At 42.4% G+C, this 15966-nt stretch overlaps 1 protein-coding gene across 7 annotated transcripts in view; it reads right to left on the bottom strand.

Moving 5' to 3' along the window:
- Positions 1-15188, bottom strand: part of DNM3 (dynamin 3) — a 359120-nt gene extending 343932 nt beyond the window's left edge. For 6 of the 7 annotated variants that reach the window (XM_084865978.1, XM_084865975.1, XM_084865977.1 and 3 more), the window contains exon 1: positions 14834-15180. In XM_084865978.1, the coding sequence (XP_084722104.1) occupies positions 14834-14994 (161 nt within the window). In that variant the 5' untranslated portion in view covers positions 14995-15180. Of the gene's footprint in view, positions 1-14833 lie in introns of all 7 variants that reach the window. The other variant, XM_084865979.1, reaches the window with a different exon arrangement.
- Between the last annotated feature and the right edge of the window lie 778 nt (positions 15189-15966).

Here is a 15966-nt window from a genome sequence, read left to right as displayed (position 1 = left end):
CATCAGGACACCTCACTGGAAAATAGGCAGGCTAGATCCGAATAGACACACTTTCCTTCAACATCTAACGTTTTCTTCTATTCACCCACCCACGGGTCCCAACCAGGAAACCTACAAGTTGTTCTGAAGAAATACTATCTTTTAGAAAAACAGTATTCAGTTATACACGTCTTCATAATTGGTCTTTAATAGTATGCCAAGGAAATGTAGTCTTTTAAATCAAGCAGGTGTCCTGGTGGCCCTTGCAACGGAGATGATCTCTTAGGCATGTTTTGTTACATATAAATCTTGGCTCAAGCACTATTTAGCAAACCACCACTTATTGAGGAGTCAATGTACTAGACATTTAAAAGCCACTTTTAAGGCTTTGTAAAAGGAATTGTTTATTATCTCCATCCTGCAAATGACGAAACAAACTCAGAAAGCCACATACGTTCGAAGGCTTTTGGCTTTTTGTGCACACACTACCTCTGTGTTCAAAGAGCTAAGAGTGCAACGCAGCTCTGAGCACCTCCCATCTTTCAACACACATCAGTGGATCGCCTCTACCTGTGGGCTCAGCTTCCAAGAAGAGAGGATAGCTGTGTCTTGAAATGTAAGTACAGTTAGGCAGACAAAGGAGAACCGAAGAGCCTTCTAGGTAGAGGAGAACACGTGTTAAGTCCTGGGGACATGAAAGGGCTTAATACATTCTAGGAACTGAGTAGTTCAGCAGGACTAACGCCACGGTGCACGGTGCATGGTGAGGGTGGGGGAGAAGGGAGGCAGATGGCGGATGTGAAGAAAACAGCATGTCATGCGAAGAAGCTGGCTAACAGGGACGTTAGCAGCAGAGTGGCTTTATTTTACAAAGTGCACATAACTGTTTTCGACTCACCAAAAGGGCAATTTCATATCCATTTGGAATATATTTCTCTACTGAGCTCACGCTCCCATCTCCTCAGATATTCTCCATTTACCTTTTCCTCTTTCTTTCTGTTCCTCCCTCTCCATCACCTCATCAGAATCGACCTCCCCTATTATCACCACTTCCCCCCCCACCTTTGACTCCCAGCAACTTTCTGTGCCTCTCATGTCTGTACCAGCTGCTTGGCCCTTCTGTGACAATGAAGGAGGTGTTCATCTCCTCCTGTAAGAGGTCCTCCACCCACTGACCTCTGGAGCTCATCCCACTGCATGTTTTCACGTCTGTCCTGCCTCTCTCCTGTCTCATCTCCCAGATCATCCCCACGAGCAAACAGAAGTGCTCCACTCTATCCCATGAAAAAAGTGCCCGCCCTTGGCCCTAGATCCTCTTCCAACTTCTCAGAAGAGCTGTCCGCACACTGTCCCCTCCTACTTCTCATTCTTCTCCTCTCCCGCCAGGTGGGCTTCAAGTTGAAGCTCCTACCACTCCAATAACCTGCTCTTTTCTCTCAGTTCTAAACAGTCTCTTAAAAGCTTCAAATCACTAAATCAATTATGTTTTTAAATTTAAGTTTAAAGTAATTAATCCCTGGCCGGTGTGGCTCAGTTGGTTGGAGCGTCATCCATGTGTGCCAAAGCATGGTGGGTTCAGGTCCTGGTTGGGGCATTAAAGGAAGCAACCAATCCATGTCTCTCTGTCTCTCTCTCTCTCTCTCTCTCTCTCTCCAGACCTCTCTCTAAAAATAAGTAAAAATATTTTAATCAATTAATTGATTACTAAAACTTTGTGTTTTAGATAAAATAAATAAAGTAATTAAAATGACATAAATTGAAAATTCCCTTTTCAGGATCATTAACCATAGTAGCCACATGAGGTTGTGACCAGTGTCTTAAACATCACTGACTTACCATGATATTTTTATATATAAATCACATTATGCCACGCCCCTGATTAAAATCCTTCCCTCAGTTCCTTACTCTTGTGCTTTGGACAAAATTTAAACTATTTTTTATTTTATTTTTTTTAATATATTTTATTGATTTTTACAGAGAGGAAGGGAGAGAGACAGAGAGCTAGAAACGTCAATGAGAGAGAAACATCGACCAGCTGCCTCTTGCACACCCCCTACTGGGGATGTGCCCGCAACCAACGTACATGCCCCTGACCGGAATCGAACCCGGGACCTTTCAGTCCGCAGAACAACGCTCTACCACTGAGCCAGACCAGTTTCGGCTTAAACTATTTTTTAATAGTCACCCAAATATATGTTTAGAGAGAGAAAAGGAGAGGGAGAGAGAGAGAAACATCAATTGGTTGCCTCTCATACATACCCAATCTTTTGGCATATGAGGACACTCCAACCACTGGCCAGGGCTAAACTGTTTTAGACAAAACCTACCTGAACTACCTTTGGCTAACTTTCTTTGTCATACTTTTTCCTTCTCCCCATGGGCTCCAGGGACACAGACGTACCTTAAGTTCCCCCAGTTGTTTGACAGCCCAGAGCCTCAGTGTCTACTGTTCCTGGAATGCTTTACCCTAGCTCTTCCTGTGGCTCCTCCCTTGTCCTTTGGCTGATCAGATACAGGCTTCCCTGACCAAACTATAAATAGATCTCTTCTATCATGCTCCATCACCGTGTCCTGACCATTTCTGTAACAGCATCCATGCTGACTTACACATTTATTATTTATTATTGGTCTTTTCAGTGGACTGCAAGCTCCACACTGACAGGGAGTGTGCATGCTCACTTATTAATTAATGTCCATTTGCTGCTCAGGGCAGTGTCTGGCATACCCTGAGTGTCCAATAAACAGCATCATATGCTGCGGATAAACCAGGTATGACAAATGCTGAAACATCTCCATCATATGTATTGAGTCATTCATTTGAGATTTATTCAGGAGGTACAAGGGGCTACGAGTGAAAATAAACAGACTCTGCCCTCAAGAAGCTCACAATTTAATGGTAGAAGTTGATAATTTCATACACTGCAATAAGTACACTAATAAAGAACTGCTCAGAGTTATGAGTGCCCAGAGAGGAACAAGAACCTAGGAAAGATGAGAGAGTGTTAGGTACCTGAGGCTTTCAAGAGGCAATGAGACCTGACTTAAAGATAACAGGAGTTAACCTGGTGAAGGATCATAATATTTATTATTCCTGTAAAGAGATCTATGTGAAAAGGCAAAGAGACATAAAAGAGCGTGGTGAATGTGTGCAGGATATAAAACACAGCTGAATAATAGAATAATAGATAGCCCTAGTAGTGGTCGGCAAACTCATTAGTCAACAGAGCCAAATATCAACAGTACAATGATTGAAATTTCTTTTGAGAGCCAAATTTTTAAAACTTAAACTTCTTCTAACATCACTTCTTCAAACAGATTCACCCAGGCCGTGTTATTTTGTGGAAGAGCTTTGGCCACACTCAAGGGGCCAAAGAGTCGCATGTGGCTTGTGAGCCGCAGTTTGCCAACCACCGCCCTACTGGTTTGGCTCAGTGGATAGAGCATTGGCCTGCGAACTGACAGGTCCCAGGTTCGATTTCAGTCAAGTGCATGTACCTTGGTTGCAGGCACATACCCAGAAAGGAGTGTGCAGGAGGCAGTTGATCAATGTTTCTCTCTCATTGATGTTTCTAACTCTCTAGCCCTCTCCCTTCCTCTCTGTAAAAAAAATCAATAAAATATATCTATTTTTATTTTTTTAATATATTTTATTGATTTTGTACAGAGAGGAAGGGAGAGAGATAGAGAGCTAGAAACATGGATGAGAGAGAGTCATCGATCAGCTGCCTCTTGCACACCCCCTACTGGGGATATGCCCTTGACCGGAATCGAACCCGGGACCTTTCAGTCCCCAAGCCGACGCTCTATCCATTGAGCCAAACCGGTCTCGGCAAAATATATGTATTTTTAAAAAGAGTACAGTTTTTTGTTTTTTTTAAAAAAAGAGAGAGAATAACAGAAAAGCTAGAAGGCTAAGCCACACAGGGCCTTTCTGCCACGCCAAGAAGGTTAGATTCTATGCTGTTGGCATCAGGAAAAGTTTTTACCAAGAGAGTGACATCATTTTAATTCCCTATCAATCATACTGTGGCTGTGTGGACGGTAGACTGGAGGGTTACAGATGGGGAAAACATTAAGCCTATAGCTATAGTCCAGAAGATGAATGATGACAACTTGAACTCACTCGGTGGTTGCAGGAATTCAGCACGAATGATCAATTTCAGTAAGACTTAGGAAGTAAATTAAGCTGTTCCAAGATCATCAGTGACCTTGGCGAGGGTAGCTTCAGTGTGTTGGTGGGGAAAGAAAACATTTCACAGCTGCAGAAATAACCAGAATTGTGGAAGTGGTGATTGGCTTTTCCCAAATCTGGCTACTTATCAGAAGCACCAGGGGAGCTTCTGAAAGACTATGGCTAAACTCTAGAGCCACTGAGTCTGTCTCCATAAGCAGAGCCCAGGAACCCTTATTTTGACCAAGTTCCTCAGGTAGATCTTATAGAAATACCTACATATTTGCTTTGGAGGAATAAAAAAATGAAAGCACATGGGCTAAGAGCATTAGTTTATCAAACACAGATAAATTTTACCTCAGACTTTGAAAAATAAATCTCTTTCTAAAATCCAGAATATACACTTCCAGTATAATCCCATCTTAAGTCAACAATTTAATTAGTAAAAACTCAATAGCATTTAAATATCCAAAATAGAATTGTGCAAGAGACTGTGGGGAACACCAACAAAGAATTTGCAGTCTACCTCAGGGGCCCAAAAGGAATTTAAATCAATCAGAAATTCTGCAGTGCCAAACAGTGTGGAATCAACCCTTAGCCATCAAGGGTCAGAGAAGGCTGCCATCTGTGACCACTGTGCCTCTGGACCTGTCTCAAAGTATCGAATTCTTATTCTTGAAAGTTCGTTTCAAATCCTACCTCATTCAGGAAATCTTCCCTCTCTATAGAGGGATGTGTTCTTTTCTCTTGATTGTCCTAAACTCTCTGTACTTCTAAAAGCACCTATAAGGTTCTGGACACAATCTCCAACTTGTGTGTTGGAAGGGATTCCTCACACATCCAAGCAATTCTCAGTTCTGATGCTACCTGGGGATAGTATCAGATTCCACAGATTAAGGGCTCAGTCCCACAAGACTCTCAAACCCCACCACCACCCCACCCCCTGACACACACACATTTCAGATTCCATTCCCAAGTCCAGGTTGTTACCAGTATGCCTGACCAACAGGCTACAGATTGAAGGTTACAATGACCCCCCCTCCTGTGTTCCACTAATTTGTCTGTGGTTCACAGAACTCAGAGAAATGTTCTACTTACTAGATTTCAGGTTTATCATAAAAGAGATAACTCAGAAACAAGGCAAGATTTGGGGAAGGGACACAGAGCTTCCATGCCCTCTTCAGATGTGTCACTGTCCAAGTTCACCAGCTCTCGGAGCTCTGTACTTTTGGGCTTTTAAGGAGGCTTCCTTGTGAAGTATTATTGATTATAACACTGACCTTCGATAATTGGGATCGATCTCAGCCCCTTTCCCCTCCCCCAAGATGGAGGGGGTGAGAGAAGGGGACTGAAAGCTTCATCCCTCTAATCACATGGTTAGCTACTCCGGTGATCCAGCCCCATCCTTAGTAGACCCAGGGATATCCAAAACTCACCTCCTTGATATAACAAAAGACACCTTTATGCTACCAACACTAAGGAAAGTCCAAGGGTTTGAGGAGCTGTGAACAGGAACCTGGGATGAAGACTAAATATATGTTTCTTATAAATCACAATAATGTAGCCATCAATTATTGAATGCATATATTGTGGGCCATATGCTTTACATCATTTTACTGAGAACTCACACGCACATAAAAAAATAGGTCTGTATTATTATCTCCATACCGCAGATGATAAAATTAAGTCCCAGTGAGAGAGACAGTGCCTCGCTGGGGAGCCTTCCTACCAGCAAGAGTTGAGGTGGGCCTGAAACGCTAGTCGGCAAAGCCTGAATTCTCACACCAGGGTACCAGGACTCCTTTTCAAATATTGGCCTTTTCAGAATCTAACAAAACCAATATCTTCAGTAAGATTAGTCACCCATCAATTACTTATATAAATGAATTAGTCTTTTCAATTCCAATCTACTTGAATGATAGACAATGAGGCCCTTCAGAATCCCTACCCACTCCTGAAAAGTATGTATGTGTTATTCACCATATATCATGACTTTGAAGTAATGAGAAATGAAAATGAGACACCGTCACAAGGGAGGACTGAGGCACCCACTGTAAACTAAAGATACAGTACCTTCAGCAGGAATGTTAGAGAAAAACAAGACCAAAAGCAATCCTCTATCTCCATATAATTCGTGAATTAAATATATCATCCTTTACCTCAATAATTAGCTTGCCTTTGTTATCAATTTTTTTACATTAAGTATTGAACACAATATAATGCTTATTGAAATTAATTGATTAAAATATTATTTTTGCTTAACCCGCATCCAAGGATTTTTCCCATTGATATTTGGAGAGAATGGAAGAGAGGGAGGAAGAGAAGGAGAGAGAGAGAGAGAGAGAGAGAGAGAGAGAGAGAGAGAGAGAGAGAGAGAGAGAGAGAGAGAAACATCAATGTGAAAGACTCACTCACAGGTTGGCTGCCTCCCATACACGCTCTGATCAGGGCTTGGAATCGAACTTGTTACCCAGGTATGTGCCCTTGATCAGGAATAGAACAAGAGACCTTTTGGTATGAAGGCTGATGTGCTAACCAGTGAGATATACCAGCCAGGGCTTAATTGTTAAAATTTCTACATTGATGCGCCTTACTCTAAGATAGGGGTGTCAAACTCAATCAGAGAAGGGGCCAAAATCTAAAATCCAGCCTAAATCGCAGGCCGAATGGTTTACTGAACAGTCATAAACTGACAATGTCATAAACTGACAGCGGAGTGCAGTGATGACAGCGCGGTGCGGGCCACACTGCAAGGCCTGGCGGGCTGGATTTGGCCCGCGGGCCTTGTGTTTGACACATGTGCTCTAAGAATACAAGCCCCAAAAAAGTAAAAACATGAAACAGTCAAACTGAAGGGTAAGAATTTGCTACCTAAATATATATTTTATTTTACCAAGAGTTCACCTATTTCTTTAAATAGTAACCTTTCCATTTATATAATTTATTTCTATACGACTTTTCAGAAACTTTCCCTGGTTTAAGCTAGGCCTATCAATTGCCATCCCACGCACATCTTTCTAGAGATGCCCGTGTGGTAGGAAAATATTAACATCCACTATTTCATTTAATCTTTTCCTGGGTCCATCTGTTCCCTGAATGTCACAATTTACTCTAGAGTACATTATCTCACCCAAATGAACTGGCCTAAGCCTGAGAAAAACCCTGCTCCCTGTCTCCTTCAGCTATGGCACATGGGGGGAAAAATAAAATGTCACTGCTGGTCTGCTTTCCAGAAAAGTAATAGAGGGGTTTCCTCAAGGGGAGGAAAGGTTGATCCCATGGAAGTGAATGGAGGAGGCCAAATTGAGGGTGAGAGGGAGGCACTTTAGAACAATAAAATGATGAGGAGAAGGAGATGAACTGACCCAGGTCTACCAGTTCTGAACACCAAGTTCCAAACTCGACTCCTGATTCTGTTCTTGACCTTGGTTCTCTGTATCCTAATGTAGCTCCAGGAAGTTAGCAAAAATTATGCCAGAAGAAAGCGTCTTACAGAACCTAGGAAAATGCCAGTCCTTACTACTGATAAAAGAAAAGCTAAGCTACCTGAAACAATAAGATTTTTTAAATCACCAACGTGGTATTAATAAACCCTCTAATTTGTTGGAATCGTGATTAACTCAAGAAATGCAAACCATTTAAGGCCAATCCTCTGCCTTTAATGTTCTCTCTAAACAATACATTCCATCTCAGATTTGACTTTTGAACATTTTCCCTGACATTTTGTCTTCAGTTACATTATTTCAAATAAATGCCTTATCCTTTTTCTTTTTTTAATCCTTTCCCCAGAATATTTTTCCACTGATTTTTAGAGAGAGTGGAAGAGAGAAGAAAAGACAGAGAGAAATATCAATGTAAGAAAAATACATTGATTGGATGACTCCTGCAAGCACCTGACCACAGCCCGGGGAGGAGTCTGCAACCAAGATACTTGCCCTTGACCAGAATTGAACCCGGGACCATTCAGTCCGAAGGCTTACTCTCTAGCCACTGAGCCAAACTGGCTAGGGCTGAATGCCTCATTCTTTAAAAAAAAAAAAAAAAAGGTAGAATTTCATTACTCTCACATAGTAGTAATGCCTTGAGGTCCTTTCAGAGCAGCTGGTCTAATGCATCTCACTCTCAATTAGCCTCTACCACATCTAGTTTTAGTTTTAATCTCTCCTACCTCTTTTCTTTCCTGCTCCTCTTCTCCTGGGTCCTCTCCAATACACAGTATCTCTCTGTGATAAAGTAACGGTCTAAATTCAATGCCTTCTTGTCAAGTCAGACACAGATCACCACCTCCCTGCTTTGACATTGATACTTCAGTACATGCAGCCTTGAGCTAGAATGATACTGGCTGCCAAATGACATTGGAAACTCATATATTGTCTACTTTCCACCCATATCCCAATTCAGTTTCAGAACTGTAATTTTTCTGGCTTGTTTTCTTTTTTGGTAAAAATAAAATGACAGAGTTTAAATTATTTTTTCCCAACTAGTTTGCATTATACCCAACTGCCTTCATTTATGAACTCATTTGACAATTGTGGTCTCATTCCTTAGGCTGTCAGTTTATTAGTTTACTTCCTTTTGTGTGTGTGTGTGTGTGTGTGTGTGTGTGTGTGTGTGTGTAATCACATTTGTAATTAGAGAACTCTTATCTCTTGAATTTTTAAATACTCTAATATTGGAAGAGAAAGGGGGAGAGAGAACAACATTAATCTGTTGTTCCACTTATGTATGCATCCATTGTTTGCTTCTTGTATGTGCCCTAACTAGGGATCAAACCCACAACCGTGGTACACCAGGACAACACTTTAACCAACTGAGCTACCCAGTCAGGGCCTATATTTTTATCCAGTATACTTAGAACTCAATAAGTGTATGGTCACTTACTTTCCTTCCCATGTTTCTCAACAGTACCAGTAGGAGTTATGTCCAAGGCTAAATCCAGCTTGTCCATTTACTAGCCATGATCCTTCCCAAATCTGTCTCTCTAATCAGAAGTTTCCTGTCCCAATGACAGGCACGTGAAAACAGGTAAGGTGAGGAAGGCATGGAAAGTGTGGAACAGTGTCCATGCCTGCTCAGTAAGTGAAGTAAACACATTCACATCTAAATTCATCCAATGGTGTCCAAATACTGACACCCTTCTTCCTTCAACTTTATAGAAACGTGTTTCATATCACATTATGCATTCGATGTATGTTCAAATTAATGCTGGGAAATTGCAAAGCAGACTTAGAGGTAGGCATCCAGGGGTCCTCAAACTTTTTAAAGTGGGGGCCAGATCACGGTCCCTCAGAGAGCTGGAGGGCCGGACTATATGAACTACTAATCCCTACTGTAACACCTTGGCTGCGCTCACTGCCCAAAAAACCTGGCGGGCAGGATCAGACTCCCCTGGGGGCTGCATGTGGCCCGCAGGCCGTAGTTTGAAGACCCCTGAATCTATACAGTACACTAGCTTGGAGCTCTCTTGACTTGACTCTGGTGGGAGAGGAAAAAAATCATCTATTTCTTTTAGTTGTTTGTAGTCCTCTCTTAATATTAAATAAAACATAATAATAAGTAAGCCATCATAATTTAGCTCCACTTGTTAGCCCTAGCAAAGGGTACTACCAACAAAAAAAAAACAAACACCTAATATATTAAACGTGTGTTCCATTGGTAGAGAACCCAATAGCCTGCCTTCAGCATAGCTATTAGGTTTCCATTCCTCCAGAGTTCTGAATGACTGCCGGCCCAACTTCATTCTTAAAGAAGTTAATCAAGTTGCTTATTATAAGTAAATTCTAAAACAAAGATATCCTATCCAAGAGAGTTCATTTAATTGTACTGCTTCTTGGATGTTAATTTTAAAAGTTAAGTTGACTGTGGTAATTAAATCCAACTACAAACTTGTGATAGCCTAGAAGTACGTTATGTGATGTGAATTCAACAAAAAATATCTTCGTAATTTTAGGTTTTAGCAATTTATTGTTGGATTTTTAAGTTCATGTTTCTGATACTTTATTTAAATAGACTCTTGGGAACCATGAAGTATGATTTTCAACAATTATCACATTTTAATTGACATCACCCATTTATCTAATAACTTTAATACTTGGAAGCCATTTGTTGAGAAATATTCACTGATTCGAATGCTTTGATATTTTTAAAAAATCTTTTCCCTCAATACACCCCTATTTCTGAATTAAGAAGTTTTACTGATATTGATGCTTTGTACCTAATCTCATTTGCAACTAGAGAACTCTAACCTCTTCAATTTTTAAATACTCTCTTGAAATCAAAGGATTTAAGAATAGATTAGTGTCTATATAAGTTATATAACTGATTTTTGGATTTTAAAAAAATTATCTGGTCATGTCCATTCAACAACAGCATCAAATGGCTCACTTTTAAAGTTCGCCCACAAAACAACTTATTTGATAATCAACAAATCCATCTTTAGAAACCTCACAATTAAAACATATACATTATTTGAAATTTCCACATTGAAATGATCTCCCCTCAACATAGTAATTTTAAAAAATCTTTTATTTGGTCTCCAGAAATAACAAAACCTATTCTTTTTGTGCAAAATTGAAAGTCTATTTACCAGTCCAGCTAGAGTAAAATAAGGTAGACTCCTCTGTCTAGATAATTAGCATTGAAGAACTAATGTTCTAACAGGCATATCATTAAAAAACATTAGCACATTAGCAACTTGTACAGTTTTCACTTAACATCTCTATAAACAAGTTATATGCACTCTAAACACACAGTTAAATAAACAACCCAATTACATTCTAGAGCTCCCTTGAAGGATGTCTAACATAGTAAAGAAATGTATGTTCTAACATTGCTTTCGCCTAAAGGGCTGCTTCAAATCCTCTGTGAAATGAATCATGGTAGACATACATAAGTAAATGTAAAAAAAAAAAAAAGTATTAATGTTCACATATAATACCTTAATAAAAAAATAAAATAAAATAAAATAAAAAAGTATTAATGTAGCAGCTTCTTATTTATTTCGGTGGTGCTTTTTATTTAGGTAGTGATCAAAAAATAAGTTAAAAGCATTTATCAGAGACATTGGAGAGTCTCAATATGGTGGGGCAAAGTGGCACTCAGATTGCAGAAAATATGTACAGAGTCCAGATACCTCAGGTTGAATCCTAGCACTACTATTTTTATGTTAAATTAGCCTTTACCAAGTTACTCAAACTCTCCAAATCCCAATTTCCTCTTCTGTAAAACAGGACTCAGAAGAGTACCTTTCTCTTTGGGGTTTTATGGGGGTTAAATAAGATTATCCTTGTAAAAGTACCTAGACTAGCACCAGATGCTTACATAGCAAACAATGAATGTCAAGCATCATCATCATCATCATCCCACTGTGATGCAAAAAGGAAAAACTGGATGTAAAGATAGTTGAATAAGTTCCATTCTTCTGTACTCAAAGCAGACCAATGGGCAGACCCCAAGCCAGTAAGTGAATCTCCATATTCAGATCGAGTCTCAACTTCTATTCAAAAGCTGCCTCTCACTGCCAGCATATATCTCATCTGAACAACCAAAAGGACAATCTGGTTACTCATACTATATCACATTAATATGTAAATGCATCACTTCAGCAAGAAAAATCACAAACAAGTAGTTCATTCATGCCTCATTTTAGTCATGACAATCTCAAACTTGTCACCCCAAAATTAAATTTTACAGCTACAGTTAAATAAACACATTCACATCCAAATTCATTCAATGGTGTCAAAAAGGATCAACAGAAAGAAACAATCCAGGAGGAGAAGAAGGATTAGTCCACTAAGCATGGATTGTCAAATACTGAGGAGAAAATGCACCATTATTTGAAAAGCATAAATTATATACAAACACTATTGACTTACACAAACAATGGCCCCTTGTTTTATGATTACATTCAATAACTGCACATAGTCAGTCTTAAAATGAAAACTGCACAAAGGACAGTCTTAAAAACATGTGAAAGAGGAAAGTTCTATCCTCAAAGGAAAGGACCTTATCTCTAGTGCATAATTTTTGGATAATAGAAAGATAAAAGGTTATAGTAGAATATGAGTAGTTTTTTCTGCCTATGATGAATTTCTTAAAAGAGAGAACTCCTTTTCCCCTAAAGTTGGTTTATAATTAGAAATTAGATTCTTCAATAATTCAATGACTAAAACCTTTCCTAAAACCAAATGACCTCTTTAATTAAATGTTCTCCTGTTATATAGGCTCTGCAAGGCAGGTGTCATCTCTACAGATAAAAAACCCTTTATAGCTGAGACTGGTTTGGCTCAGTGGATAGAGCATCAGCCTGCGGACTGAAAGGTCCAGGGTTCGATTCCGGTCAAGGGCATGTACCTTGGTTGCTAGCACATCCCCAATAGGGGTGGTGCAAGAGGCAGCTGATCAATGACTCTCTCTCATTGATGTTTCTAACTCTCTATCCCTCTCTCTTCCTCTCTGTAAAAAATCAATAAAATATATATTTTTTTAAAAACCTTTATATATGCATTAAATGACCTTTTCCCTCTATGTCCATCCTTTTCTTTCATTTGACATTCTAACAGTAATTAATTATTGGTAAAAGTTTAAAAGTCTAACAAATTACTAATGTATTTCAGGAAATGCTCTGATTTGCATAATATTTATGTCCCCATTTTTCATTCTATCATGAAAATGTTCAAACTAAAGTATTTTACTCTTCCATACCTCTTTTTAAAAATTCTCAGTTCAAAAGAATACAGCTAGTGAGAGGAAATCTGTATAATTTTATTATGGCATCAAGAAGTAGGTTAGGATTTGAAAACCTAAAGAACAGAATGAATATGTACATAAAATTGACATTAGATTTAAATACTCTTGCCACAAACAATGTATTTAGAATTGTTTAATTATAATTGTGGTTCATCTGAGTAAAGGTATGAAAGATGCATAAAAATATGGTGATTGCACTTGAATTACTTACAATTTTAATCTTTAAGTATCTGTCTAAAAACCAAAAGCAGTTAAAATTACCATTAAGACATTATGTCAAATGCTCTGGAGTATGTAAACCCCAAAATGCATTGTCATCAAATCTCACTTTCCCTGAGGGTAACACTTCCTATTTAGTGAATTTCATTAGCAATAAATCAAAGAAAGTAAAGACCCTTAAGTATGTGACTGTTACGTGTATGTGTGAAATACATATTCCTCCAACACTTCGTCTTGACTATGATGACGTAGGCAAAATGCTTTACCATCATTCAAAATAAATGATAAAGCCAAGGCAAAGTGATTAAGTGACTTAGTAAAAAATACCAGCCAATTGTTGGCAATTTTCCTTTTTTATTAGGCTTCTTGGCTTTCTAGTTCGGGGGTTTGGGGGTTGCAAAATAGAGTACCATCTGAGAGAGAGAGCATCATCTGAGGGAATAGGAAATGCACGTTATGGATACTGATAGTCCCAAAGGAGGTGTGGGACTATCTAAATCTTACACAAACACTAACAAACAGCAAAAAGGAACAGGAACAGGAGGACTCTTCTGAATCCCAAATCACTAGCCTGACAAATAAGAGGCGTAAAAGTACAATTTCTGGAAACTTCCCCCTCCGGCCCACTCTGTCGGCTGTTTCCACCTGGAAACAAATGCCAGCTTTCCTGATGCTTTTTAAATGGGCTTTTTTTTTTTTTTTTTTCTCGGCGAATGTCTGCACTCCTTGGGCAAGGCCCCTTCAAGTAACTGAATCCCGCCTGAATTGCTCGGTGGAAGACATGCTGGTTCCCAATTCAAAATAAATCCCTTCGCTTTTTCTGTAGGAAGAGTCACGAAAAAAACCAAAAAAAAACCCCTCCTAGCTATCATTCAGATGCAGCCTGTTATCTTGAAGATTGGCAGGCCCAATCTCAGCTTGGGGAAAGGAGAGGATGCTGGGGGAGGGGGCGCAGAGAGAGGGCGAGAAAGATGCTGGTCAGTTCCGAGATGATGTAGGAATGACAAGGCACCTGGACAACCCAGGTCCACTCTCCGCCCCCCCCCCCCCGCCCCTACTCCGCCCCTCCGGCTCAGAGCCTGCGCCTCGGTCCCTCTGGCACAGGCCTGGAGCTGTGAATTAGGTGCTCGGGCAAACACACCACCTTTTATTCTCGCCTCCCTGCGAGGAGAATGGTGGGGAAGTGTCGCTGGGTAAAGCTGCACCACAACAAACGAGGTCTTTCTCCTCGCACCCCGCCTCCCCTCGCCAGGCGACGACTGTCTCGAACAGCAGACACAGCTGAGAGAAGCGGCGGAGAAGCAGGGCGGGCAGCGGGGCATCTCCACGCGGAGGCGGGAGGGGAAGGGAGGGATGAATCCCACAGCCCTGCGAGCCCCTCCGGGAGGCTGGTGGGAGATGTGGAGCCGGGAGCCGGGGGCAGGGAAACTGGCTTCCAGGCGTGCGCCGCCAGGGGAAGTCCATCCTGGGGCGGACCCCCCACCCCCACCCGAGGCGGCGGACGCGGAGGAAATGGCTTTGTATTGCAGGATGAAAGGCAGACAGGAGGGCCACCAGGCGTGGCGGGGCGGGGGAGCGAGGGGTTCCCCCCAGCCGGACACCCCGCCCGTGCCCGGGTACCGCTGTCCCCCTCCATTCCCATCAAAGCCCCTCCTCCTCCCCCGCCTCGGGCTCCCAGGGCCGGAGCAGGTAGCCTCCTCTGCACCCTGCGCTCACCTGCCCACGAAGTTCTCCAGCACCGAGCTCTTGCCGGCGCTCTGGCCGCCCACCACGGCGATCTGCGGCAGCTCCAGCAGGCAGCTCTGCCCCAGCGCCGAGAAGGCGTCCTGCAGGCGGTTCACCAGCGGGATCAGCTCCTCCATCTCCCGGTTCCCCATGCTGCCTGCACCGCCGCCGGCTGCCCGCGGGGTCTCTGCTGGCCAGGAGCCGGGCCGCGCGGGCGGGGTTCAGTCAATGGGGCTCAGACAGCCCGGTCCAGCGCCCACGTCGGATCCCGCCGCCCGGCCCGCCCGCTGGCCCGCCGCTGGGCTCCTGACAGCTAACAGCCCGCAGCGCGCCTGCGCGGGAGGGCGGGGCGGGGCCTGGCTCCCAGCCCGCCCCGCCCGGCGGCAGCCCCGCCCCCGGTTCCCAGGCAGCGCGCACCGCTGCCTCCCAGCTGCGGCCAGATGCCTCCGCCCCTGGGCCAGCACCCAATCAGCAGCAGCCGGCGACACGGCTCCCTTCCAGCAACTACACAGCCAAAGCCCCCTGGGGAAAACTCTGCCACAGCTAACGACTCAGGACTGCCACCATCACCACCACCACCACCACCACCACCAGTCATCAGTGCCCCGCCTCCAGAGGACAATTCCCCAAAGGGTAGCTCGTGTTCTCACGCTCTGCTCCAGAACACGAATCTCACCGGGGAGGTGGCCTGTTGGGATCTAAATTCTCCTATCTGACAACCGTTTCAGGCCCTGCGAAGTCTGACTCCCCCTAATTATTCTCACCTCTCTCCCTCTCCAATCTACCAAGCTCATGCTGTCCTTGGCTATTCCTCACACCACCATTCCTCCTCCCAATCCACCCCCTTCTATAGGGTCTGTCTACACCCACCCGGTTAAATTAAGCAAATCGAGACGGGCCTTTGGATCCTGTGTCTGATGATGGGAGACACAAAGATAAATGGACATGTTTTTCTTAGTCTCCTTAGAAAATTCCTCTTTTCAAATACCCATAGTTGTCAGGATTTCATTCATGGGCCTTGCCGTGTCTCGTGCGTTATGCCTTTCCCAGTCATGCCAGAGGGAGATGTGACTAAGGAAGAGTGGTCACATGGTACAACTTGCTGGCTTTGGAGATGGAGAAAT

Source organism: Pipistrellus hanaki (assembly GCF_964339955.1).
Source record: "Pipistrellus hanaki genome assembly, chromosome: 18".
In the NCBI taxonomy this organism is placed as follows: domain Eukaryota; kingdom Metazoa; phylum Chordata; class Mammalia; order Chiroptera; family Vespertilionidae; genus Pipistrellus; species Pipistrellus hanaki.
The sequence above is the reverse complement of the archived record's forward strand: the minus strand, read 5'-3'. Positions and strand labels throughout refer to the sequence as shown.